The sequence below is a fragment of the Nelumbo lutea genome, chromosome 3 (genome assembly GCF_056320005.1).
Source record: "Nelumbo lutea isolate HS-2025 chromosome 3, American lotus-T2T, whole genome shotgun sequence".
NCBI lineage: Eukaryota > Viridiplantae > Streptophyta > Magnoliopsida > Proteales > Nelumbonaceae > Nelumbo > Nelumbo lutea.
The window spans coordinates 43,617,546-43,645,191 of record NC_142686.1 but is presented as its reverse complement, the minus strand read 5'-3'; the positions used below and the strand labels follow the sequence as shown (position 1 = coordinate 43,645,191).

The window sequence follows — 27,646 nt, the reverse complement described above, 5'->3', positions numbered from 1 at the left end:
ACATATACAACATTATAGTTAAGTCTCTTCTCCATAGAAATACTGTGGGCTAAGTGAATATTAGCATCACCATCTATCTCTTAGCTATTACTTAATATCCACCCTAGTATTTTTAGGTATTTGTCTCCATCATCAATATAATTATTCTAAAATTCTACATGCAATTTTTTTAATTGTTTCTCTAAGCTAATTTTGGAATGCTGAGTTTAGAACAAAGATTAGAAGCCAAGCAACTTACATTTTAAGAGAAGGGCTTACTGGGCATAAATAAATAACAAAGAAATGGCATAACACATTTCTTTTTGAAGAAAATTCTTTTGGCACATCACTTTGTGTTGGATTAAGTGCATCAAGTGGAGATGGGTGTAAAGAAAGGAAAAAAAAAAAAAAAGAAGTGGAGATGGGTCATTGATCCTAAGAAAAACGAGCATAAACAATCGAAATGCCAAAGACTTTAGGAACAGTGCCATATCAGGTCATTCACACTCTGGGAAGGCTGAAGCTTTGATTTAGCTGCTTTGGAAAAGCCACAAGAAGAAGCTTCGGTGCAAAGCCAGAAGCCGCTGCATGAATTGCCCTCCCAAACGGGCACATGGAGATGACCCACTTGATGGAGAATCCCCTGTATTCGGAATTCCTTTTCATTCCCTGGCCCCATGCAACCTTATATCCCATCACTTATTCTGGCTTTCACCAATTGATGTTAACCATTCAAAGCTTCAACTTTTTTACTTTAAAAGTTGCCCAGAAAAAGGACTTTGATTTGGGCATGTGGCAAGGGCTTCTGGAGTGCAACTTGACTCATCTCACGGATAGGCAGGGCCAAGAGGGGAACACATGGGCCCTCTTTGGCCCCCATCCGTGTTGCCTCGTGAATAATTTTGGGTCTCCTGCATTTCTTCTTAAAACCACTTGACTATCTAAATGCGTGTCCACACCTTTATTGAACTCTATAAGTTGTGGTATCACAATCTTGGGTTTGGGCTTCACACCTATTTTTTTCTTTCTGACCCTTGACTCCTTTTCCCGCTGCAAGTATTCGGGAATTTGTTCTTCATAAAAGGCTTAATAATAGCTAGTTAATGGGTTGAGCTATTTTCATTGTAGAATATCAGTGGGCCGAACTTGGGCTGTTATAGGCCCAACATGTGGGTCTCTCAGCCAAAATCTAAGCTGAAGTTGATCAGACGGTTGTCATTGTTAGTTACACTACATACTAAGGCTAAGTTTGGGAGCACTTATTTGAAAAATAAGTATTTATGAGCGTTTGGTGAAAGCACACTTATTTTAAACAGGGATAGTATAGGTAATTTAAGAATGATGTGGCGAGCCATTATAGACCAAAAAGGAAATAAGCAGTTAAAAATAAGCCTAAAATTTAACTTGAACTTCTCAATTAGTGTTTATTCTTTGGGCTTGTTTCCCAAACAAAAATAACTACTATTGTGATCCCAACACAAAATAAGTAAGCAACAGTTCTACCATCAATTGAAGCTCGTAAATCCACCCCACTGCCCATTGGAACTAGTTGGGCCTTCAGCAAGTAAACAAGGGTAGCACCTGCCGCTGGGCTTTGACCAGCCTGGGCCCATCTCGTTGAGGGCCCACCCGCAAAAGGCGCAAAGTGATGTAAAGTTCCACGAGATATAAAAATAAAAGTGCAACTGGGGAGAATTGTCCATCCGATCGAGTTGGTTTGGGGCCCACACCCACCACCAAAGAAAAGGTAGGGAATCCAGGTCCTCGTCCTTCGTCCTCCCCATTACCGTGCTCCCGTTCTGACAGGAACGAGTGCGTGAGGACTGAAGAACAGCAAGCGAAAAACGAAAAACGGATATACAAAAACGTCAGTCCGTCTTCTCTGCAACTCGGCTTCTTGTCTCCGTCCTGCTCTAACATCACTGCAATGGGCAATGCCACTCGGACGAAAATGGCGTTATTCACCATAGATTCCTAATTTTCCATGGTAAATGAACAAGATTAAATAATAAAAATCATTTTTTTGGCAGAAGATAAATTCAAAAAACACCAACCGTCCATCATCAATCTATTCTTTCTCTTGCTTTAGTTTGAATCTCTTTTTTTTATCGATAAGTGTTCCCAATTAAATCTGGATCAAGTTCCGTTAATAAGAGCGCGTTTTGTTCTATCTTGTTTAGAGCCTGATCGGTTTTCCTCCATGCAAGCAATGGTTTGATTTTAGTTGTTGATTGATTTTTAATTTGTTTTGCAATAAGTTCTTGATGGGTTTCCAAGAAACCTGGTCCTTGAACTGGGTTTTGTTTTGATTTCTTTTTCCTTTTTTTGGAAAATTTAAGGTTAGGGTTCTGGCAGTAGGAAATTGGTGGAGCTTTGGTGGGTCAGAGCTACATTTTAATTTTTAAGTGGAATTTGAATCCTTAGAAGGTGGAATGGGATCGAGTAGTAGTAAAGATGCCGCGGCAGCGTCGTTGCCGTCGTCGTCTAAGGCTGTTCGTCGGACGAGATCGAAGGGAGCTAGGGTTTTCCAGCCTTCCTGTCTGGGCCGATCGTTTGGATCTTATGACAATGACAGTGGCGAAGAGGTGAGTGGTTTCTTCCTTTTTTTATTAAATTTGTTTTCGTTTTGGGATCTTTCTGTTCGAATTATGGATCTTGTTTCTATAGCATACGCTTTACTGAAAATCCTGTTCTTTTATGGGATTTCCTTTGAAAATTCCTACTGCTTTGGAGGTGTTTGATGAAACATGCAGCAGTGTTTGGTTATCATTTCATTTCATACTTTACATCTTAGATACGTGATGCTTCAGTTCAGAGCTGGAGTACGAACTTGAAATAACCTTGCATGTATTTTCCAAGAGTTATACTCAGTAAGGATTATATATTTATATCGGTACAATTAGTCGATGCTAGTGGTAATGGGTAATTTAAAATCTTTTTTCCCCTTTTTCTTATGCTGGTTTAGTAATTGGTTTGGATTGTGCATTTAAATGGGTCTTCGAGAAACTGAAATAATATTAGCTCACACTTTCAGAGCTCTGATCATCGGAACAAGGTAAATAGGAGTTTGAACAATGATACCTATACAGACCAAACTGGAATAGACTCTGATCAAGTGGAACGTGAATGCTATGGGAAGGTGAAGGTCCAACAACAAGCATCTAATGACGTGCCTTCAATCTCTTCTGACAATGAACTCGATGAATGGGGTCAAGAGAGTGTTGCTGATACCATCTCCAGATCTGGTAGCAGCTCTAACCGAGTTGCCTCTGGTCGATCCTTGAACCTTTCAAATCGCATTCGATCCCGCTTTAGTTTCATTCCTGGTAATATAAGCTTTAGGTTAAGCAGAGCATCTAGCTTGGGGTCATCAAGTGCTTATCCTCTTTTCTCCACAAGCCTCACAATTTCCAACAGTGAAGAAAGGTTTCATGTACATACTGGTCCTGCCAATATTTCAGTTAGCAGCAATGAAACTCATGAAGGGAGTGACTTGCTTCCTGAATGCACCATTAATAGACTACCTGCAACACAACATGAATTTACTTCTTCTGGTGTGCAATTAGACTCTTCAGCCTCTGGTTCTGTTCATTTGCAGGACGATGAAATCATTTCCACAGTGGATGTTGTTCAGAACAATGAGAACACAAGAAATGGAATTGATGTAAATGGGCATTCTCAGAGGATTCATACAGAGGTAGAGAGCATTGAAACAAGGCATCCAGATAGACGAATTGGAGGTCGGGAACCAGTTGAAAGAAGTGTCCGGTTTAGCCGAACAATGAGTGTTGGCAGGCTCCGTGACAGGGTTCTTCGCAGGTCCTCAATCTCTGATGGATTGTTTGGTCGTCTACATGAAGACAGTGAGGTTCGAGATTCTAGCCAGGGGAGTGGGAGACATGCCTGGGATGGTGTAACAGGGACATCAGCCTCTGACAGGAATGCTGAAACACCAACAACTTCATCTAATTATCCTTTATCCAGTATGCCAAGCTCCGTTGAAAGCATTCAAAATGACGAGGTAGAGCCCTCAAGAACAAGAGACACAAGATATCATGACATTTTGGAGCGTAGAACTGATTTTCTTGAGAGGAGAAGAAGAATAAGATCACAGGTTTGTAAACTTTTTTGCACCCAGCAGACATATGGCAACAGTTCTTATTAAGACATTGTTAGTGCATTCGGTTCCCACCATTTGACTGGCCTGGCTAGGGCCTTCTTTAGCAAAATCTCGATTCTTATCGGATTATCCTGGCTGTTAATTCCTTTTAATAGGCAGAAAAAAACTGAATTTATAGATTTGCTATGAAATTCATCTGGTTAGATGAGTTTTTTGGTTGAGAAGATCCCCCTAAAACCCGTCAACTGGTCCATTTTATGCTCTGAGAAAGGCCTGCATTAAAACACTGTTGTTGCACTGTTCGTATGATTTTAACTGAAATCCTTTTCAGTTTCCTCTTATGCATTTTTTCTTGTTGGTCTAGCATACCTAAGAGAATTCTCCTTTTCCTGAAGTACAGGTTCGTGCACTGCAGCGGCTTGGTAGCCGCTTTGAAAATTTATCTGGACATGAGAGGTCATGTATTTTGGCAGGTCAGCATCGAACAGGGCATTGTTCCTGCCGAACAAATGGCCGTTCCACCAATCCAGATGATGATAACAGTGCCAGAGCTAGCATATCAAGGATTGTTATGTTAGCAGAAGCATTGTTTGAGGTAGTACTGTTGTTCTTTGTTTTCAAGGTCTTTCTTCTCTCATTTTTGTTAATGGATGTAAGTTCAGGCTTCTATAACTATTTTAACTATTTTAATTAGGTTCTGGATGAAATTCACCAGCAATCTGTGGTTTTATCTTCCCGGCCTTCTGTTTCTTCGATTGGCTCTGTTCCTGCACCAAAGGAAGTTGTAGAATCAATACCTGTTAAAATATACATGAAGTCACAAAAACATATGAATGAAGAGGCTGCACAGTAAGTATTTGCATGTATTGTTATTTGTTATGCATTTAATTTACTGTAGCATGTTTACAGACTAAAGAGTATATATTATTTGATGCATTATTTACAGTTTTACACAAGGGAGGGGGTGTCATGACTTATTGGAAAGATCATTCATTTCCTTTCTTCAAATTTGCTAAAATACCATGCTGTGCTACTAGGGAGTAACATGATAAGTTCTTCTGTATATGTGTCATCTTCAATTAAAAACTTAAAGTTAACAATAGATAAGTTCTTCTGTTAGGAGCAATTGACTTAGCATATTGTAATTGTTAAATGCATAAACAACTCAACTGTTTTAAATGTAACAGTTGTTGTGCAAAAGTTATTTGGAGGAACTTTTAAATGCATAAACAACTCAACTGTTTTAATCAACTCAGTTATTTCAATCATCATTGTCAAGTCATGAAGATGAAAGTAGGTGACAAGGGAGTTCTTAGGTGATGGATTTTTTTTTTAATAACTGAATCTTAGGCTAATTTCCTAGTTTTCATGGTAAATAGAAATCATTATTTACTAATAATTAATAGTAAACTTACTTATCAAAAAAATAATTAACAGTAATCTTCATCAAATAAGTACAAACTTCATATCAAAGCATAGAAAATCAACATATTCATGAGAAAAGTATAGTCTTCATCAAGAAGATTGCCCTAGGAAAAGAAAGTAAAAAACTCTGAAAATAAGAAGGGGCAGGGCACTTAAGGGGTTGAAGCTCAGCTTTTCTATATAACAATGGGTTGAAGTAGTAAAGAAAAATAATTTAAAGGCTCATAACATAACAATGAATATAGCACTGAACAGAAAAGAATTGTGGAATAAGATTCGTGTAGATGATCTCATATTGGTTTGGACAAGGCTTAGTTGGGTCGAGAGAAGCTTATCTTTTAAGTAGTCTTTTGTTTATTTAATTTGTTATATCTCATGGGACCTATCTTTGCTTAATTTTCACTTATGTTGTTACAAGATTGCTTTCATCTGTAAACATGTTGTGGACATATTCTTGTGTCAGCAGGTACTTCATTACATTTTTTCCCTCTTTGCAATAACATGATACTTATTTTTTCACTTCTCTTTTTTTCTTGCTCTTCTTTTTGTATATTGTTTGATTTACAGATGTTATATATGCCTTGTGGAGTATGAGGAAGGGGATAGCATGCGGATATTGCCTTGCCATCATGAATTTCACCAGACATGTGTAGACAAGTGGCTTAAGGAGATTCACAGGTACAACATGGACCAGAAGTTATATTTTGATATTTTTCGTTTGAGGAAATTTGATTTAATATCTAGAATATTAATAGATATTTGCATTACTGTTTATTATTATTATTATTATTATTTTTCAGAAAGGATTGCAAGCTGGTTCTTTTGTCAATTCTAGAGGTTTATGGCAAAGTGAACTATCTCTCTCTCCTTTTTCACTAGTAACTGGGGTTCTTAATAAGTTTTTCAAAGGCAAAAAGAGTTGGAAATGATTGGCTATTTCAAAATGAATTAGCAAGGTGGAAAACTGGCAACCATTTTTCACCTACAATGCACAGAAGATGTCATGATTTCTTTTGGGGGTACCTTAAAAAAAATCCTTTTTTGCTTTGAAGTAACAATTCAGGTTGAACAGGAAAAATGTTCTAGTCTTAATTAGGAAAGAGTAGGGGTGGAGTCAGAGGAATCTGGTTTCGTTATCAGAGTTTTAAATTCTAAGCAAGAGGTTGGAGTGGAACCTGAGTTTGACAAGATTATTCCAAATGAAAACAGAAATTTTTCTGCAGTGTTGGAAAGGAATTTGTGAGAATTTCACTATGTTGGAGAGAAGGGAGGTATTTTTAATAAAAACAAGTGTACTGATGATGATTTCATACAGAGTGGGAAATATGTTTTTGTCTCTTCTGAAAAGCATCCTTACAATTCAGAAAGTGTCATTGATATGTTGGTGGGAAAACTGGGTCAAATTTTGGGTAGAAATAACAGTAGAGCGAGCAGATCTGTTGACCTTGAAGAGCCCAGGAGATAAAAAAAAAAAATACTACCTGCTCTGGAAAACCGAAGAGATCAAAAAATTATCATTTAGGTCACAAAGTCTTCTTTTGCCTGAAAGATGGTCTTTGTGGGGTAGCCAGGTAGGCCCTTGTAAATAGGTTGAAGAAGGTTTATAAGAGGAAGGGTGCAAAGAGCAACAAGTGATATGGCATGGCTGCTGATAGATGCTTGTAATCTGATTGGAAGTTGCAACAAGTGGACAAGAGTCAATGGGACTATGGGTGTAAGGTTAGAATGTTCCTGTTGTTGAATTCAAGGATGATGGTGTTGGTGAATCAGGGAAAGCTACTAAAGATAATGATGAAGAATTAAAGAAGCAAGAGGTAGTGGTTGAGGTGATTCCTAACAAAGTTAGGTTGAAAAGAAGATTTAGTTAGAATTATTACCAAAAAAAGTTAGAAAATGTTGAGTAGGAAGTTCAAGTTAGTAAAACATCGGGACTCTTGATGGGAGGGGAGGGGTTTGCAAAGAAGAGCTGTTTTGGAGTTGGTGGCATGGTTTGCTATTCAGTCATGGGTCTGGTGAGAGTTCGGTTGGTTGAACAGTGTTTGATGGTTGTTTTTTGGTTTCAGTTGGTGAGATGTTAAGAATTATTAAGAATGGGGAGTTTGGAGGTTTTTTATTTGTTTGTTTTTTCCAGGTGATTTCTTGTCACCTTTCTTGTACCTTCTTTTTTTATTTTTATTTGAATACTCTTTACATGTTATGCTTTAATTTAAGATAATAGGTTTTTTAAAACTTTTTTTTTTATTTTAAGTTTATATTTTTTATTAATATTATGTTTAACATTTTTTTATTTTTCCCATTTTTGGCATTTCCTTAATTTTTGACATTTTTTAACTTTTCTTTTTTTTTTTTGTATTTTTTTTCGCCTTGCTTCAAAAAGGCGCGCGCCTCACCTTGCGCCTTGCACCTCGGGCGCAAATTGGCCCCTATGCCTTTTTTTCTTCTTGCACTTTTAAAACATTGTTTTTATCACATTCTCTTGAGGAGGTAATCTAAGAGATGAAACTAAAGGCTTGTCTAGTGAACATGCTGCTACTAAACTCCAAAATTTTATTGGTAAAAAAATCTCCAGTTTCTTACAATGTCATCTGTTAGAGCTAGCCAAACAAGGGTAGATTAGTCATTTTATTTCTGTTAAGTTATGTGCTTATGTGGCAGTTTTAATAGAGACTTCCTATCCCATACTTAAGTGGGGGTAGTTTAGTCTTTGTACAACTAATTAGAGGTCTTCTTCTCAGACTGATCAGACTGATCAGAACTTAAAGAACTAGGTTATTTGTAGCCTTGGTTCTTGGAAAAAGGCCCAAGAACAGGCTATGTTTACAGTGACCGAATGGTGTAAGGGTTACTGTAGTGGTTGTAGTTGATGTCTTTGGGTTGGTTATCCTTTCTAGTTGGTGTTTCTAGTTGTTGGTTATCCTTTTTTTTGGTGTTGTTGGTTCTTCTTCTTCAAGCCACTGAGATAACATGGTATCAAAGTAGGACATTGCTCTTTAAATCTCTGCTCGTGACTGCTGCTCCTTTCTATTCGTAACTTCTTTTTCTTCTCTCCGGACTACAAATGGAGAACACAGACTCGACCTAGGTCTAAGAACACTTCGGCCTCTCTTTCTCTGCTCAGAACCTGATTGCCTTTCAAGAGAATAACTCCAAAAATAAGTGGATGGTTGACTGAAGCTCTCCATCAAGGTTGGTTATCCTTTTTTTTTTGTGTTGTTGATGTTTCTGGTTGGAAAACCCTCAAAATCTGCTCGGAATGATCAGAACTTAAAGAACTAGGTTATTTGTAGCCTTGGTTCTTGGCAAAAGGCCCAAGAACAGACTGTGTTTACAGTGACCAAATGGAGCAAGGGTTACTGTAGTGGTTGTAGTTGATGTCTTTGGACTGGTAGTGACCTTTAAAAAAAAAGGGTCAGACAGACCTGTACCATGTGGGACAGAGATGGTTGTGTGATGATGCTTTTGATGCTCACCCTTTATTGAGCAGCTTCAAGAGGGCTTGTATGTGGTTAGTAAATTGCTGAATTACTATAGTGGTGATTTATGGCTCTGTGTAATCAGTAGTGGTGTGAGCAAGAACAAAAGTTTTTTTTTTGGGGGGGGGGGGTTGGAAGGAATGGCCGAATTGCCTACATCAATTTTCTGCCTTGTTGGTGTTGTCAGAATGTTGCTTTACCTTTTGTTCTTAATTTGAATGATAGTTTGTGCACAATGATGACTGATTGTGACTTGTTGTGAACCTATCACCTGAGTTTAGAGATTGTTGTAGTGTTGCCTTGGCTGTTGTAGTATTTGGTTGGTGACTAATAGTTCAGCATTAGAGATAACAGTGGGGGAGACATAATGGCAGCAACGGGAGATGGTTCTAGTGATCAGAAACCGAGTGTGGTGATCCCCTCCGATTATTTGGGTGTGCAGAAGACCTCCATTAAACTTAATGGTGAGAATTTTGTGCCATGGGCCAAGTCAGTGGAAGTTTTCCTCAAGGCAAAGAGGAAAGTGAAACATGTGAAGGAAGATAAACCATCAACTGACTCTCTAGGGTTTGATGACTGGGAACAGGAAGATGCCCAAATCATGACATGGTTATGGAATAGTATGAAACCCAAAATAAGTACCAACTTTATGTTCTTAGATACAACTAAGGACATAAGGGAACATGCCAAGAAGCTTTATTCTGGGCAGGATAATACTATAAGGGTATATCAGCTCTATCAGGAGTATTTCAATCTGTAGCAAGGGAATAAAACCCTAGAAGAGTATTATGCTAGTATGAAGAACCTCATAAATGAACTCAATGCCTATCATCCCCTCACTCTAGATGTTAAGGTTCAACAACAACAGAGGAAACAACTAGATGTCACTAGGTTCTTAGTGGGGTTTAAATCAGAATATGAATCAGTTAGGGCCCAAATATTGGGAGGCTCTACTCTTCCTACACTTGAGGAAGTTTTTGCATGACTTCGTAGGATTTCTTTGGGATCTACAAAGAATCCAATAGTCTGACAGATTAGCATTTGTGATAGTCAGAGGAGGTGGATGTGGTACTAGAGAGGGAGGACATGCTTTCCGAGGAGGTCGTGGTGATTCCATATTTGGTCGTGGTGGTGGTCGTGAGTCGGGGGGAGGCCGTGGTAAAGGAAAAAGTAACTCTACAAGGAAATGTACCCATTGTGGCAGGGACAGACATTCGGTGAATTTTTGTTATGATCTCCATGGCCCTCCTTCTACATGGGCTAATCATGCAATAGCTAGTGGGGTTGATGTCAGTGATAACCAACAGGCAGATCTAACACCTTCCACATCTACATCTGTTTCCAGGAAGGAGATGGTGAGTGTACCGCGCGATGAGTATGAGAGGTTCCTCCAAGCTACTTCACAGCATACTACAGCCACCCTTACCCACTCAAGTATAGCTTGTCTGGCATCCAAACCCTCTCCCTGGATTATTGACTTTGGAGCCTCGGATCATATGACCGGGACTCTAGATGTGTTCTTTTCCCTCTCTAAAACTTCCACATCTCAAACGGTTACCCTTGCCAACGATTCCTCTTCTCCCATCTGTGGTGTTGGTAATGTTGAGACGTCTTCTCTTTCTTTATCATCTGTTCTATATGTCCCTAAGTTTCCATTCAATCTTATGTTTGTTAGTAAATTAACCAAGACTCTTAATTGCTCTATTACATTTTTCCCTTCCTTTTGTTTTTTCAAGATCTCAAAACGGGAAAGAAGATTGGTGGGGGGGCATGAGGCTGGTGGATTGTATTACCTTGATGGTGGTGGATCGTCAGTTGCACTTTAGACTTCATTCACTCCTCTACAGTGGCATTGTCGACTGGACATCCATCTCTCAAGGCACTCAAGATATTGGTTCCATCTTTGAGTCATTTATTGTCTTTACAATGTGAGTTGTGTCAGTAAGGGAAACATCATCGGGTTCCCTTCAGTCTTAGAGTTGATAATCGTATGTTGAGTCATTTTGCTTTGGTTCATTCAGATGTTTGGGGTCCGATTAAAATAAAGTCTTATAATGATTACAAATATTTGTCACTTTTATTGATGATTGTTCAATGATGACATGGATTTATTTAATGAAAGAAATGAGTGAATTATTTTCCATTTTTCAAAAATTCCATGTTGAAATATGTACACAATTTAGTGTTCCAATCAAAGTTCTTCGTTCAGATAACGGTCGTGAATACTTACTTCCTTTCAACAGTATTTAGAACAGCACGACATCATTCATCAAACTTCATGTGTATCCACTCAACAAAATGGGGTGGCTGAACGAAAGAACCGTCATCTCCTTGAAACTACTCGGTCTATTCTTCGTCATATGAGTGTTCCTAAACGATTTTGGAGTGATATTGTACTTACTGTGTATTTCCTTATTAATCGAGTGCCCTCCTTCATTCTTCATAGTCGGTCTCCCTTTTCTATTTTGTTCCCCACCTTGTCTCCCTTTCCATTAACAGCCTGCATCTTTGGTTGTGTGTGCTTTGTTCACAATCCGAGTCCTGGGATAGACAAGCTGGATGCACGCTCTATTAAGTGTCTTTCTTGGCTACTCTCGGACTCAAAAAGGGTATAAGTGTTACAATCCCATTACTCGGAAGTGCTATGTCTGTCCCGATGTCACCTTTTTTGAGTTTGTCCCCTTCTTCTCGGGACCTAAAGCATCGGTGTCTCCACCTTGCTTCCTCTTCCTCTTCCAGTTCGTGATCCCGTTTCGGTTGTTCTAGTTGGGGTTGACCCTTCACCTCCTCCAGTGCAGATCCCTACTAAACGACCACCGATCCGGTACGTGTATACTCGTTGACAGACACCGGTTCCTCCTCCAGCTTCTACCTTGTCTGCAGATCTTGTTGTTGCTCTTGTCCCAGAGCCTTCAGGACTTGATCTTCCCATTGCCTTACAGAAAGGTAAACGTAGTTGTACCCTCCATCCCATTTCCAATTTTGTTTCAATCTCTCGCATTTACGCTTCACATCGCCAATTTGTTTCACTGTTGTCATCTATTTCTATACATAGAATGTCCAAGAGGCTCCTAGCTCACCTAGGTGGCGGCAAGCAATGGAGGAGGAACTCTCTGCCCTTCAGCATACTCAAACGTGGGAGCTCATTGCTCTTCCTCCCGGTAAGCATGTTGTGGGTTGTAAATGGGTGTATACTGTTAAATACTTACCGGATGGTAGTGTGGGGTGGACTATATGGAGACCTCTCCAATGGCTAAGATTGGCTCTGTCCGTGTCTTAAGTTCCCTGGCAATTATGTATGATTGGCCCTTGTTTCAACTTGACATTAAAAATGTCTTCCTTCATGGTGACCTTATGGAGGAGGTATATATGGAGCAACCACCTGGGTTTGTTGCTCAGGGAGAGGATCGTAAGGTGTGTAGATTGAAAAAGGCAATTTATGGGTTGAAATAATCGCCTCATGCTTGGTTTGGGAAGTTTAGTGAAGTGGTGAAGAATTTTGGAATGAAACAATGTCAGGTTGACCACTCGATGTTCAGCTATGATTTAGAAGCCGAAAAGATTTTATTAGTGGTCTATGTGGATGATATTGTCATAACTGGTAGTGACAAATTGGGGATCGATAAACTAAAGGTCTTTCTGCAAAACCATTTTCAAACAAAAGACCTTGGGACATTGAAGTATTTCTTGCGTATAGAAGTTGCTAGATCAAAACAAGGTGTAAACCTGTGCCAAAGAAAATATGTTATTGATCTGTTGGATGAATCAAGACTGTTAGGTGCAAAACCGACTAAAACTCCCATGGAGCCAAATGCTAAGTTGAGCAGTGATACAGGGAAAATATTTGATGATCTTGGAAGGTATAGACAGTTAGTGGGGAAGCTGAACTATTTGACTATCACGAGACCAGACATCTCCTTTGCAGTCAGTGAGTTGGGTCAATTTATGCAGAACCCTCGGATACCTCACTGGGATGCAGTTCTTAGAATTGTAAGGTACCTAAAGGGAGTTCCAGGTCGTGGGTTATTGTACAAACCAGGAGGAAGACATGAAGTAATTGGGTATATAGATGCAGATTGGGCAGGCTCTGTGTCTGATAGAAGATCTACTACAAGTTACTGCACATTTCTTGGAGGAAATCTTGTGACATGGAAGAGTAAGAAGCAGACGGTTGTGACAAGGAGCAGTGTTGAAACCGAATACAGAGCCATGGCACACACTACATGTGAATTAGTATGGCTGAGGAACCTCCTACAAAAAATCGGGTTCTCCATGGATAGACCTATGAAATTGTACTGTGACAATCAACTTGCACTCCACATCTCATCTAACCCTGTTTTTCATGAGAGAACAAAGCACATAAAGATTGATTGCCACTTTGTAAGGGAGAAGGTCCTTACTGGAGAGATAAGCATAGAACATGTGGGCTCAGGTGATCAATGGACGGATTTGTTTACAAAAGGCTTAAGCTCAGGGAGAGTGAATTATATATGTAACAAGTTGGGATTATATGACATACATTCTCCAGCTTGAAGGGGAGTGTTAGAGCTAGCCGAATAAGGGTAGATTAGTCATTTTATTTCTGTTAAGTTATGTACTTATGTGGCAGTTTTAATAGAGACTTCTTGTCCCATACTTAAGTGGGGGCAGTTTAGTCTTTGTACAGCTAATTAGAGGCTAATTCATATTAGGGTCGACTGATAGGGCTTAGGCTATCAGATTCGATTGTTCCTTTTCTTCCTCTGGTTCGAACTGCTGAAGGCACTGAGATAACATCATCCATAGAAAATTGTCCAAACAAACTCATAGATGGAGGAGGTCTTTTGCTCGTGCTACCAGATGGAGATAGAAATTCGAGGTTGAAGCAAAGTCTTTTGCATTGGAGGAGATCAAAACGAGAAGGGGTTCAATCTTGAAGATTAATGAACTTTTGAAGGCAACAATCTTGCCGAAAGGCAATGGTCCCTAGTGGTTCAAGGGTTTCCTGGAGGGAGTGTTACACTTACTAAGGCAAGTGAACTAGAAGGTCTCAATCAAAGTTGATAGCACTGTTTACTAGGCAAAGTTATTGGAAAATCGAAAAGGAGCTTACGTGACACTTTTTGGGTTCTTTGGGCCTGGTAAAAAACCGTTGGTCTACATCCCAAAAGGAACAAACAGGAAAGGATGGGGGTTGATGATAGAAGCTCTATAGCAGTTCTTGGAGTTATCAGGGGACTTGAAACATTTCAGTGAATGCTGAAAGTTAAAAAGAAGAGAAGTTGGAAAAGAGTTAAAATGAGAAGAGAGCAGAGCGAAGCATTTTGGATTTCATGCAGAGGAAAGGAAAAAGACCGTTTTTGTACTCTCTTTGGTTGCAGGTGGGTTTCCCCTCAAGATGTGGCAGGGTTCTTCAACAAGGATTTTTTGAGTCAACCAAAGAAAAGAGGGAAGGTTATGTGGAAAGCTACAAAGGCAGCTATTTGTTGGGTTATTTGGGAAGAAAGGAACAACAGAATATTTTTGGACAGGAGTAGAACAATGAAGGAGGTAATTGACACCATCAAAATTAAAGTAGCTCACTAGGTAAGATCTATGCATATCTTTCAAGATTTCTCAATTATAGACATTATAAGATCTTGGACAGAAGTAGCACAATCCTCAAGAGTGAAAGAGAAAATAAGGATAGAATGGAAACCTCCAGATGGTAACAGGTTTAAACTGAATTTTGATGGAAGCTCATTTGGAAATCCGGGACTGTCAGATATTGGGGGAGTAATCAGAAATTCTGAAAGGAGAATATTAGCTTTGTTCTCTGGACCAATTGGCATGGGCAATTCTCTAAAAGCTGAGTTAATGGCATTGCTACAAGGAATGAAGATAGCTAAGCAACTAGGAATGAGGCATATTGAGGTTGAAGGGGACTCCAAGGTGATCATTTCTTGGGCTAAAAACAATAGAAGTATTTCGTGGACCTTCAAACAAGTGATAAGGGAAGTGGAAAAGGTTGCAAGGGAGGTAGAGGCTGAATTCAAATGGGTTAGAAGGAGTGCAAATGGGCTAGCTGATTATCTTGCTAAACAAGGGGCTTTAAGGCAACAATTGTTTTTGGTTGCAATGTAAAGTGGGACAGAAATTTGTAATAGTGTGGGAGCTTTACTCCCATACACAAAGCTGTAAAACCTTATTTTAACCTAATTTCAAATAAAATTCTCTTTTGCTGATAAAAAAAAGAGGAAAGGAAAAAGGCCGTTGGAGGAGAAAGCTAATTTGATTGGTGATCAAATTGATTCAGTCTGATCATCCTCTATGGAACCAAATCTTTTGTTGGAGGAAAAAGAAGATTGGGAAAAGAATTTCGTAATCACAATTGAAACACCAAACCCTAATTGGGAAAAGACTCTAGAAAAAGTCCTTGAGGTGATGAAAATAACCTCACCTCCAATTGTAAGGTCATTTGATGAAGATAAAGCAATTCTAGATGTTCGGGGGAAGAAACCAGATACCTTAAGCTTTGAAACTGTTGAAGATTGGGTGTTAATTCATAACTGGTGTCCCTTGTCAAACAAGTGGTTGCCGAAAGGAGGACCTATTATTGTCTGGCTTCGTGGTTTGTCCTTTCACCTGTGGAAGGAAGCAACGTTCCACAGAGTTGCTTCAGTCTTAGAGATGTTTAATATTAATGATTTGAAAGTGACAAAGCTTCGTATTGTCGGAGTTAAGCTGGAGTTGGTTCCAAGCTCACAGACAGGCTTTGGTATAGGGGATGGTTAGCGTCAGGAGATGAAGCGACACTCAGGCATGAGAGGAGGGAGGAAGACGATGATGACGACGTGGATGGTTGGGTAAGATGTCGCGAAGGCAAAAATATTGAGTGGTGCCATGTGGCAAAGAGAAGGTCAAAGGCACTCTACAAGGGATTTCTTAAGAAGGAAACTCAACAGTTTCTTCAGGGAAAAGCAAATCAGCTATTTTACTTGTTAGAGCAGCCGTGGATCTCAAAGCCGAAAGATCGAACATATAGGAAATCATATGTAGAAGCCCTGTCAGCAGGAGAAACCGTGCCCAACAAGTTAAGTGGACAGGCAGTAATGTTTAAATTTTTGGGCAATGTGGGGTGGGCGGAGGATCGAGTCAGGTTAGTTTAGCCAAATAATAATGTGGTTCTAGAGGCACGTGACCCTTTTATGAGTCAGGTGCCTTGCTCCTTTGGGGGCAGTATTTGTGGTGTGTCACCATCCCCCTTGGCTGGAACCTCCCCCCCTCCCCCCCTCCCCCCAACAGAAGGTTGCAACGGCAAAGTAGAGCTCCTCCCCATCTTGGGAAGCTTATATGGGAAATCCTAGAGGTCGAAAAACTAACATGATGGCTCGACGGCTGCTGTCTGAAGGAAACTCGATTACTCCGGATAGACCAAACCCAAAATATAACAGGGCTCTTAGGGAGGACTTTGACGAAGACCATGTGAATAGGAAAATTTGGAACCTAACTGCGGTGAGGAAGTCAACCAACCCTCTAGCATTGGAAGTCTTGATTCGACCAAAGCTCAAAAAAGGTTAAATGAGGATGATTTAAGTACGGAGGTTCTGTTTGAAGAACACTCCTCGTCTTATACTGCTCAAATGAAGGATTGTGGTTCTGCTGAGGCAGCTACTAACTCTGATGTGTCCATGACTGCGATTGAGGGAGACAAGTTTAATGACCAAACTAAGAGTCAAAGGACGAGTGAGAAGTGAGAACACAGGGGAGTTCGGATGTTACCATGAGGAAAGCACAGAAGCATAAGGGATACGCCACTTTGTAGCAGAACAGTGCTCACTTTGGGGCTTGAGTTGTGATGTTTGGGTGGTACTGAATGAAGTAGTTTTTTTTTTTTTTTTTTTATCAATAACAGAAACTTTATTAAGAATTATGAAGCTTTAGTACAAAAAAGGGGGAGATAAATAGTCTTGTCTCCCCATCAGAAGATTACAATGAAAGAAGATTAAAAATTAGCCCAAAAAATAGCCTCCCTATTCACCCCTTGCTTGGCCAACCCATCTGCAAAAGAATTAACAGCCCTTTTCACCTAGCTGTATTGTATCTCAATGCCTCTACATAGCCATAAGTATTTTTTCTTTTCATTATTGTAACTCCACAAGCCACTGTCATCTTTCTTCAACCAGCTAATCACCACCTTTGAATCACCTTCCAAAATCAGCCGACTGATATTTAGTTCCCTTGCTCTTTGAACCCCTTCCAGAGCTGCAAGGATCTCAGCCCTAATAGAGCCTCCTTCTCCAATAGGGCCAGAGAACAGAGCAATAACAATCCCTTCCTCATTCCTGAAAACTCCCCCAATCCCAGAGGAAAAATGAAGTAATATTTCTGGAGGAATAGTGACAATTTGGGACCCTTGTGTGCTCTCAAAAGTAGGATAGAAGGTGGGGATGATGGAAGATTGAGAAGACTGTGGCACCATTAGAATATCTGCTGCAGATTGGGTATTCATCTTTCCTGAGTTGGATTGTGTCTGTCGATCAGAGCTAGGGTCTGACTTTTGGAATTTTTTGTGTTCTATTTGCCTATGCCTCACTGTTCCCTCAACACCAGAGTTAAAGGTCTTTATACTAAATTTTTTATATGTTAAAAAAATAAACACCTTATACTAAATTTTTGAGCACATCATCCCCCTGAGGTCCTTTTAAAGTTTGATTATATTACTGGAATAAAGGTCACTGTGAATAAAACTCAGAAAAGAATGTAACAAACTTGCAATGGACTTCTACAAGAAAGCTAATGTAGCTCTTCAAGACAGTCAGAGTCCCAACCATGGTTGGAATCTTAAAGGTGGGTAAATAATAAATGGGAATGTTTGCTAAGGTTGACTTAATTAGTGTGATTCTAGTTTCCAAATAGATTTAAGACTTCTTTGAAGCCACCAACTCTTTTGAAAATCTGTCCATAATCAGATACCAAAAAGCAAACGACCTAAGATTACCAGGTAACCTGGAGTGTTTCACTGGCCACTCTCCCCTCGAACAACCCAAAATGGAAGATACTCTCTTAATTTCATTCACCTTATTAAAGGCTCCAAGTTCCCCTAGCTCCTTCCTCCTTCATATGCTCACAAAATAATATGATATCATCCATAAGTTGTTGCCTGTAGGTGAATAACCAGTGTCCCAATGGATGAAGACTGAAGAGAAAGGGAGAGAGAGTATCACTTTTTCTGAATCCCTCTTAGCTTTAAGGAAATCTTTGACTACCTCATTGATCAAGATTGAGAAATGAACCAATTTAGTACTAGTAAATCCTTTAATCCACTTCCTCCATCTTTCCTCAGGATAGGGATCTGCCACCAACAAAACGCTCCCAACAATGACCCACCAGACCACTGCAGCTGCATATTGGGAACATCTCCCCTGTCGTTCATGGGGAGATGTTCCGATGTATGGCTGCAATAGCTGATTGGGATGTTGTTGGGACCATGTGTTGATAGCTGATCTGAATTCCTTCCCTCAAACCCATGATTCTCCAACACCTCATCTAGGAAGGACCAATCTACCAGAGCATATTCCTTCTCCAAACCTAATTCGTAATCCCAACCTTTGTTGTCACTTCTTCTCATTTCTTCTAAACATCATTAGCAATCAAACTCTGATCAATGATCTGTCGATCCTTAACAAAAGCCCCTTCAATAGGTGAAATTAAGGTGGGGAGGACCTCTCTTAACCTCAAGGAAAGGGTCTTGACGATAAGTAAGGGCAATAAGGCTGATTGATCTAAAATCTTTAGGGTAGGTAGATAGCATCTTTATCCTTTGGAATTAAACCAATGAAAGTGAAGTTGGTATAAATGTTGATTATACCCCTCTTATGGAACTCTCTACAAATTGCTAATAGGTCCAACTTAATCACATCCCAACATTCTTGGTAAAATGCCAAGTTGAAACCATCTGGGCTAGGGGCTTTAGATTTCTCCAAAGCATACACTGTCCTCTTAGTCTCTTTGATCTTGAATGGTTTTTCTAAAAGGCCAAGTGGGGATTCTGGGTTCCCTCAAACTGAGGTTCATCTAGACCCACAATTCTCAGTCTAGGGGGAGGTAGCATACGAAGGATATATTTAAAATGGTCCACCAAGCATCTAGCAATCTCTTCCCCTTTTCCAAAAAAGCTTTCCCCCTCCTTCTTTAGTCTAGAAATGAAATATAACTTCTTTCATCAGTAGTGGTTCCTGTGGCAGTGATGGAGGTCATCCTTAGCATACGAAGGATATATTTAAAATGGTCCACCAAGCATCTAGCAATCTCTTCCCCTTTTCCAAAAAAGCTTCCCCCCTCCTTCTTTAGTCTAGAAATGAAATATTACTTCTTTTATCAGTAGTGGTTCCTGTGGCAGTGATGGAGGTCATCCATGGAAAATCTTAATGGTTTTTTGAGGATCTATAGAAAGCAACTGTCTTAGAGCACAAATGCTCTTCATGGGTCAAGGCTTGGTTTCTCATTTGGAGCTGAACAATCTGCAGGTGGAATGAGATTGTCAAGTTGTAATTGGTTGAATGAGCTCTGACACTGAAGGCCTTTTGTGCCTTAAGGCACTATTTTAGAGATGCATTATCTTTGGCTGCTAGAGCAAACATCTTTCTCAGATGGATTCCCAGATTAGCAATTGATCTAAGTGTATAGATTAAAGTGAGAGGAGGTTGGAAGTGCTGAACTATATTGTGGGGCATTGGGCTTGGGAATCTTGGCTTCTGAATCTATGTTTCTGTAATTTCTGTGAGATGGGTGTCATATTTTTTTGGTCTCTTTGATCCTTTTTTTTTTTTTTGATGCAGGTGTGTTTGTATCCTTTTTCTTTTTTATTATCTTTTAATATTTTCTATTAATACCTCCTTTGATTATGTGCTACTGATAAAAAAATATATGTAACTAGTAAACAATGCTTTTTATTGGGGTCCCGGGGAGTTTCAAGGGTTTATCTAAGGAGAATTCTAAATGAGTTGATCCAACAAGTTCATTCTACATTTTTTTTTCATGGTGATCATGGTACAGTATTTGCAAGTGAGTTGGCAATATTAATCCCCCCAGAATGGAGGTGTTTGGTTGGTGCTTCTTGGTAGCATAGTTGTCAAGGTGATGCAGCAACAACTAGGTGACAAAGCATCTTTGGAGATTACTTAAACCTCGCCTCATAGCTTTTTTGTTCAAGGCGCTATATAGTATTTTTTATTTTCTAAGATCATAATTATAAAATACATTATTACACTAAATTATTCATTACGTGGGTTTATATACTAGTGTCTTTTTTATTTTCTTTTTGTTAGGGTTACAACCAACACATGTCTGTGTAGTTGTATTCAACTCTTGAAGACTTCATAACCTGAACTGTTAAACAAGAACATAAACTTTTATCCAATCAATTCTTCTTCTTCTTCTTCTTCTTCTTCTTCTTCTCATGAATATGTTGATTTTCTATATTTAATATGAAATTTAATACCTATTTGATGAAGATTACTCATAATTACGAGTGAAAGATGATTTCTGGTTGCAATGAACCTAGGGAGATACTCTATTTAGGCTTTTTTATTTAGAGAAAAAAATCCATTGCCTAGGTGACACCTTGGCAACAAGGTGCCTCCTTTAGCTAATGTCACCTTGGTGCCTTATAAGCTTATGATTGGTAGTCTTCTGACTGCTAATGCTGGATCATCAGCTTGCTATGCAAACATTGTGAGGAACTGAGGATTGTATGGTATATTTCATTTTGTGTTGCAGTTTCACGTGTCATATCTAGTATATTTCATTTTGGGGGGAGTTGATATTGTCTATTGGAGCCTGCTAAGTGTTTGGCTCGAATTCAAATTAGCTGAATGTGATGGCTGTGTAGTGGGTTGTGGAACCAATGACAATGCCCCACGCAAGCCATAAAATACATAAGGCTCACAGTGAGAGATTGAATGATTGTGGACCCAATATATTTTGACTGGTGTGGGGCATTATCATTGGTTCCACCACAGCCCACTGAACAGTTATTGTGTTCTACTAATCTTATTTTGTTTGGCTATTGGCCTAAGAAAGCAACCTAATATTATAGAATTTGGTGACTAATTGATTGTGGGGGTTGTGAAATGAAGTGACAAAAGATTCTTTAATTTATTTCTTTAATTGTTTAAGGTGTGTGTGTATGTGCGTAGTAACCAGATTAGAAATTTTGTTAGCAACCCAGTAAGATCAATTTACACAGTAATCTTTTTTTTTTGCAACCCTTGTCAGTCATAGGACTAGTCCCCAGTCCCAAATCCCAATAGAATTTGAGTTTGGGTCTGCTAGTAACAAAACAATGTGTGGCATAACAGTTTTATGTCATCTGTCTTCACATGAGAAAGTGCACTTGTGCATGTGTTTTGAACACTCAAATGTGTTGGACTTGGAAGAAAGGTGGCAGAAAACTGACGTGTCTATTGTTTGTTACTAGCAGACCTTGACCTGAATTAAACTTACTCCCTGGTCAAGTCATCTGTCTTATAACCACTTAGAATGTGTTTCAGAAGGCATTCAGAAAATTTAAGATCTTTGTCCTCTACCAAAATCTAAATCCCATTGAAGATCATCTTGATCAATAACAATGTGAAGTGAGATAGACAAGCCTTGTATTATTGTTGTTATTGAGGTCAATCTGGAGGCAAGGACCAAGCCTTGTATTATTATTGTTATTGAGGTTTTTGTAGTTAAAAAATGGAGGAATCTAGGGAATTCCAATTTAAAGGGTTCATTTCTCCATCAAAAACCCTCCCATAAGTATACCCGGTCTCCTTTAGAGGGGACATAACAGATGAAAACGTGAAATGATTTATAGAGGGAAAAACTTTTCCTAATTAAAGAGTGTTGTCCTTCTAGATAGTTGTATCCCAATTGTTGTTATCAAACCATCAATGCTGCTAATAAGCGTGCCTACAACTTCTATTTTATCTTCAAAAAAAAAGCTTTTATTTTATTATGTTTTTAAAGATATTCGTATATCCCTTTATGCTTGCAGGGTATGTCCACTTTGTCGTGGGGATGTTTGCAGATCTGATTCGTTGCCATCATCCATGGAAAATTGAGATTAAAAAAAAAAAAAAGAGCCAAATGCTATCACCATGATATCCATAGTCCTGAAGGACCTTACGTTCCTTGAAGACCATAACTGTTGATGGGCAAAGTGCATCCCATCTCTTTTCAGAATGATGGCTTCTTTCATGGTGCTTTGGGAAGTTTAGTCTACTTCTGCCTAAGGCATCTCCTTGTTTGCTCTGGCCAGATAATAATCCAGCACAGGTAGAAATTGACGGAGCTGCTTGCTCTTTGCCGTTGCTACAAAATGGGAGCTTAGAACATCTCATTTAGGGAGGTTCATTGTCAAAATCTGTTTAATATATAGCTTTGCTTCCTCAAGTGTTCAAAGATGTTTTTGATTTGTCAATTGTCATCTATGCTGTCCTACAGTAGCACTGTAACAGTCCTAGAGGGCCCTGCTGAATCTAATTTGTAGCAAGTTTTAGAAAACAATTGCTGATATGGGCACACCTCTAAATTTTCACTTACAATTGTATTGTGGATCAAAATCTTTGAAGAAAAAAGTGATTTCCTCTAGTTGCAACTTATACCCCCTCAGTCCTCTTTTGACTTTTAGACATCCAGTACTTTTCTTTGATTATTATTATTATTGTCGAGGTCAAAGGTGAAGTTTTTTTTCTTTTAATTTTATTTTCCTTTTTTGTTACTTTCGTACAAAACCAGGCTTCCAAATTACATTTATGGTTTTCTATTTTCATTTTATTATTCATTAAATTTATCATTTATTTAGATTTCCAACATCATTCTGAAAAGCTATTTTCAATCAGAATAACATGAGAAAAATATAAAGAATTTATTTTTTTTGTCCTCAGTTGATAATATATCAAGTAAATTTAGAAACAAGGAATATTAGTCCAAAGAGTTCTCTGCACTGCTTAGTTGGCCTGGGGATTTTTAGTTTTTTGGGAATCATACCCTTGTGCTAATTTTCCCCAAGTTTTAACGGTAGAACCAAGCTGATGATTTGTGTTACTGGGCATACGATAAATAAACCAAAGAATGCACATAGTGCTTGCTGGCTGAATCAGGCAATTTCTATTACACCCCATTATTAAAAATGAGAATGATCAATGTCTCTCTTCGTCGAACACCCTGATTTTTATTTTCAATTTTACCCTTATTTCACATTTCCAATTATTTTTATGAGAATACCTTGTGAAAAAAGCACATTTATATGTTAAAAAGAGCAGCAGAATAGGCAGATAGAAAAACTAGAATTTTTTGGGCACTTGTTGCAAATGGAATGCAAAGTGTTTTGCTTAAAAGTTTTCAAAATACACTGATGCCAAGAGGTTGCGTCCCGTGTTTGTGTGTTCTAAGGAGTTTATTCAAGGCTAAAATCAGTTTTGTTTCTCTCATCAAAATCGTTATTCTCTCTTATCATGTTCGTTCCTGATTGTTGGAAAGCACACAACTATTGTTGATCGGGTAGGACAAATCAGACGCCATTAACTTTAGGTTCCACCTTTCCAGCATTCCAACATCTTGCTAGAGAGTTGCATAGCAACTTAGCAAGTACAGTACTTCTACCGAATGTATTTTTAATTTTTAATTATTTGATTTATTTCTCTAAAAAATAAAAGATGTTGTAGAACCCATCAATTAAACATAGTCATACATGTTCGAACTTCAATTAGATGACCTGCAGGTTAAGTGGTTCCTAAAACATGATCCATGTATTCGGTTGATTGTTCCGAAGACATTTTGCCATTAATTGACAAAATTAACTTGAGGTATCCAAGAGTTATAAAAATCCATGATTTTCTTGGCCCAAGTAGATCATAATTGACCGTTTACCTTACCTTCGTAAATTGATGCATTTAGATGACTCCTTTCATTAATATTTTTATCCATGCCATCTCCTACTCAAATATCAATTCTCCAAGTTTTGGAAGAGTCCACTTCAGTTAACCAATTGTCACCCAACAATTTCCATCCATTGAAATTTCATAAAATTACAAGTTTTGAAACATAGTTCAATCTCCAGTGTGGCCCATATTTTATAAGTTTAATATAGAAGGACGTGTTTTATCGATGTGTTTCTGCTCCATGGGGCAAAACAATGGAGAGTAGCCCATTGTGGTTGTATATTAGGGGACTATAGTATCCCGTTTTGTGAAACATGGTATGAAATGCTAATTTAGCGTTCAAATGTATATTATATTGTTGCTTTAATTGGTTACATGATTTTATCATTGCTCTTAAATGGCTATTTTGCTTTCATGTTGAGATGTTAAAAAGATATCTTCGGCCTGTGTTTTAAATTGTTTTTTCTTTTATTATATCAATGAGGCCATTTCCTTTAATGGCTATTTCTATCTAACAAGTCACGTAGCATATCTTTAATCTATTTTTCATTATAATTAATACGAGTCAATCAGTGTTTATTTCGTTTATTTAATTTAGTCGCTTTTATGGTTATTGGTTCATTGCTAATCTATTGGACCACTTAAATTGCACAGCTCCTTCAAAGAAATTTTTTTAGTTTCTGCTAATCTCTGTGGAAAGGTAATGTCATTATACCATGGTTTTCAAAATCAAACCGGATCGGATGGTTGGACCGGAAAAATCGGGAACCGGTCAGGTGACCAGTTTCGCTTTTCCCCAAAATCAGATTTTCCATAAAAACCGTTTAAATGGTTTTGACCAGTTTTCATTTTTTTTTTTTGTCAAAACAAGCTAACCGTTCGGGTCGAACGATCAGACTATTCGACCCAATAACCAAACCCCTAACCAGTCTCCAAGTCGGTTTTAAAAACCATGCATTATATTGTATTGAAAAGGCAAAAGCCCCTATACAAGGTGCTACACACCACTATACTATGTGATCAATCCACGACGGTCTACAAAAAAGAAACTAAATAAAAAATATAATGGATTTGCCTTTAAAAAGCCTATTAATCGTCAACCAATAATTAATTGAACTGGTGAATTATCCTTTCCTCTTTTTACCCTAAGGCTGCGTTTAGAAACGATACAAATAGAGTGTAAATCCCGGTTCAGGGTAAATTTGCGCTCTATTTCACTTTTGCCTGTGTTTAGCAACATTACATTTATGCGTTGACAATGACAGGCCAATGCATATTTACATTTATAATAAGATGTAAAGGTACATCAATAAAAAAGAAGTAAATTTGCATTCAAGTGGGCTTTTGATTAAAAAAAAAAAAGCATATGCTTTATTGGAATTCATGTTTGCATCCATTACAGTTAAAAGTTTGTTTGGCAAGAAGATAAATTTGTTAGTGCAAAACTAACCCAATTTTGCAATTATAAGACTTGTTTTACACTCAGCACATTTCAACGTTTTCTAGTTCATTACATAACCATATTGCAGTTGTTACATCCGTTCACATTTGTGTCCCACAAGGGGGTGCCCCGTAACGTCCCACAGCACATCTCTGTCTTGAGAACATTTCTTCTCAATATGTCATCATCAATTCTAATACTATCATCAAAAGATATTCCCAATACACGACAAAGATATACTGTAGAACGTTGTGAGGTGCAGATGTAAACGCATCCGTAATAGTCTTAGTAGTCGCTAGGACTTGGGAACACCGATTACATTACTATGCATATAACAATAAATTATGGACTATGGATATCCAGGGAGGGAAGTGAGGGAATGCCATAAACGGTCAAAGGCTCACAATCAGTTTTAACAAGCAAAACAGTATAGAATGCGAGAGAATCTGAAACTGTCATCTTGCCTTCTATTGCTTTCACAAGTCCTTGGAAAGAATCAGGTTAGATGCATGTGTAGGGATGCGTGTTTGAATGGGATGTGTCCCATATATATATATTTCTAACTCACAACTCTTACTTATAACTCTTTGAAAAGTTTTTGGAGTCCGGTCACAAGGTTTGAATAGTAGGTATGAATCATAGTTCAAATATTTCTTGATCTATTCCATGTGTCTATATAGATTTTGTTCATGGATTAACGAAAATGTGCAAAAGCTCTATTTGCCTCTGCCATTCTATGAGTCTCTTCCTTTTTGCGTATGGCATCGCCACTCCCTTTGGCAGCATCCACTAATTCGGAACTTAATTTGAAAGCCATATTTCGACCCGGACGTTTTCGGGATGCCCCTAATAACCAACGAATGGCAAGTGCTTTTCCTTGTGTAAATCCTATTTCAAATATATATATATATATATATATATGCCTCCAACCTAGAGTTGATGTGTCTCATGATTTAGTTAATTTTGGGACAACAGCTGAAAATAATGAAAGAATGATAGGATCCATCTAATGGACGCCAAGAAGGGTGCGGAATGGGGGGCGAATTTCAAAAAAAAATTCACTACCTTCTTCCAACTGGGGAATCATATTCCCTAAATTTAGAATACATTATTCAATGATCCTACTTGAACTATAAACAAATCAGATCTGAACCAAAAAGAAACAGAAATGATTATACCTGATCCAGAGAAATAATATCTCCCAAAATTGGTCTTCACGCCCAAAGAACAAACCAATATCCGCTCCTGCTGAAGATGACACAGCTGTGGATGGAACGAAACCAACAGGGTACGTCTTACACACTAAATTCTTCACAAGAACCCTCTGAAAACCTTGAACACCGAATCCTTTAGTCTTTCTTGCAAGACTGTTGTCAAGAACTGTTTTCTTGGCTTCCTGTTGCTGCAAAGATCCTATCTTCCAACAGGGAGTAGCGGCGGGTGAAGGAGGAGAAGTCCAGGTACGAAGATGGCAGAAATGTTTCTTCACTCTAGAGTCTGTGAGAGATCAAATCTCAGATTGCATGATGTGTTTCTTGCTTACTCAAAACCTGTAGTTCAAAATCTGATATTTCTGTTAGGGTTTCCTCCTCTTTCTTCTTAATTAAGAAACCTCCCAATATTTTGGGAGTTATCCCAATTCAAATCAGTATTTGGATAGAAGTTAATTTTAATCATATCTGCAGATTAAGTTAGTTAACTCCTGATCTTATCAAGAGGTTACCAGATTCAAATCTAATTTGAATTTAGTCTCTTAGAGTGAATAAGGTTAAAGGCCCAATCCTTTTACTAACATTAATCTCAGATTCGCCCCATGAACTGGTGATCATATCAACCCAGTTCAAAATGGGCTTTTGGCCCATTAAGTGTTCAGTGTTTAATCAGTTTCCAACATGTTGCCCAGTTGGACTTCTTTATATGGCGCGGGACCCAAACATTGATCTACACACCAGCCACATGGGTTTAAACCAGCCTTTATTATAAGACCCAACCGAATTCACTGAAAGACTCAATGACCCCTTGAACTCATCACATGGACCCTATGGGCCCAACACTTACATTAAGTGGTCTCTGAGCCAAACCATCTTATAAAACCAAGGGACTTTGGGCAGATGCAAGATTAGCCCATCAGGTATTATCCTAAATGGTCTTACACTTAACATCTCAGCCCTTAATGATCAAGTACTGTCCGACAAGAGAAGACATCTCTCTCGATTACAAGGAACAGTGCCGCACTCTCTATTCACATAGATCCCGGGAATTAAAATATTTTGCAAATCTTTTAAAATCGTACATATAAATATATATATATATATATATA

At 38.5% G+C, this 27,646-nt stretch overlaps 1 protein-coding gene across 7 annotated transcripts; it reads left to right on the top strand.

The window, feature by feature from the left end:
• Nucleotides 1–1,660: 1,660 nt before the first annotated feature.
• Nucleotides 1,661–22,604, top strand: LOC148864561 (uncharacterized). 7 transcript variants are annotated; one of them, XM_088975527.1, is made up of 7 exons: nt 1,661–1,966; nt 2,319–2,564; nt 3,014–4,093; nt 4,500–4,694; nt 4,794–4,948; nt 6,092–6,202; nt 21,998–22,604. In XM_088975527.1, the coding sequence occupies exons 2-7, from the start codon at nt 2,412–2,414 to the stop codon at nt 22,062–22,064; spliced, it is 1,761 nt and encodes a 586-aa protein (XP_088831653.1). In that variant the 5' UTR covers nt 1,661–1,966; nt 2,319–2,411; the 3' UTR covers nt 22,065–22,604. The 7 variants fall into 7 exon arrangements, with proteins under 7 accessions (XP_088831653.1, XP_088831657.1, XP_088831654.1 ...); XM_088975531.1 differs by having other exon boundaries at nt 1,746–1,966; nt 3,578–4,093; XM_088975528.1 differs by having other exon boundaries at nt 1,749–1,966; nt 2,324–2,564.
• Nucleotides 22,605–27,646: the final 5,042 nt, after the last annotated feature.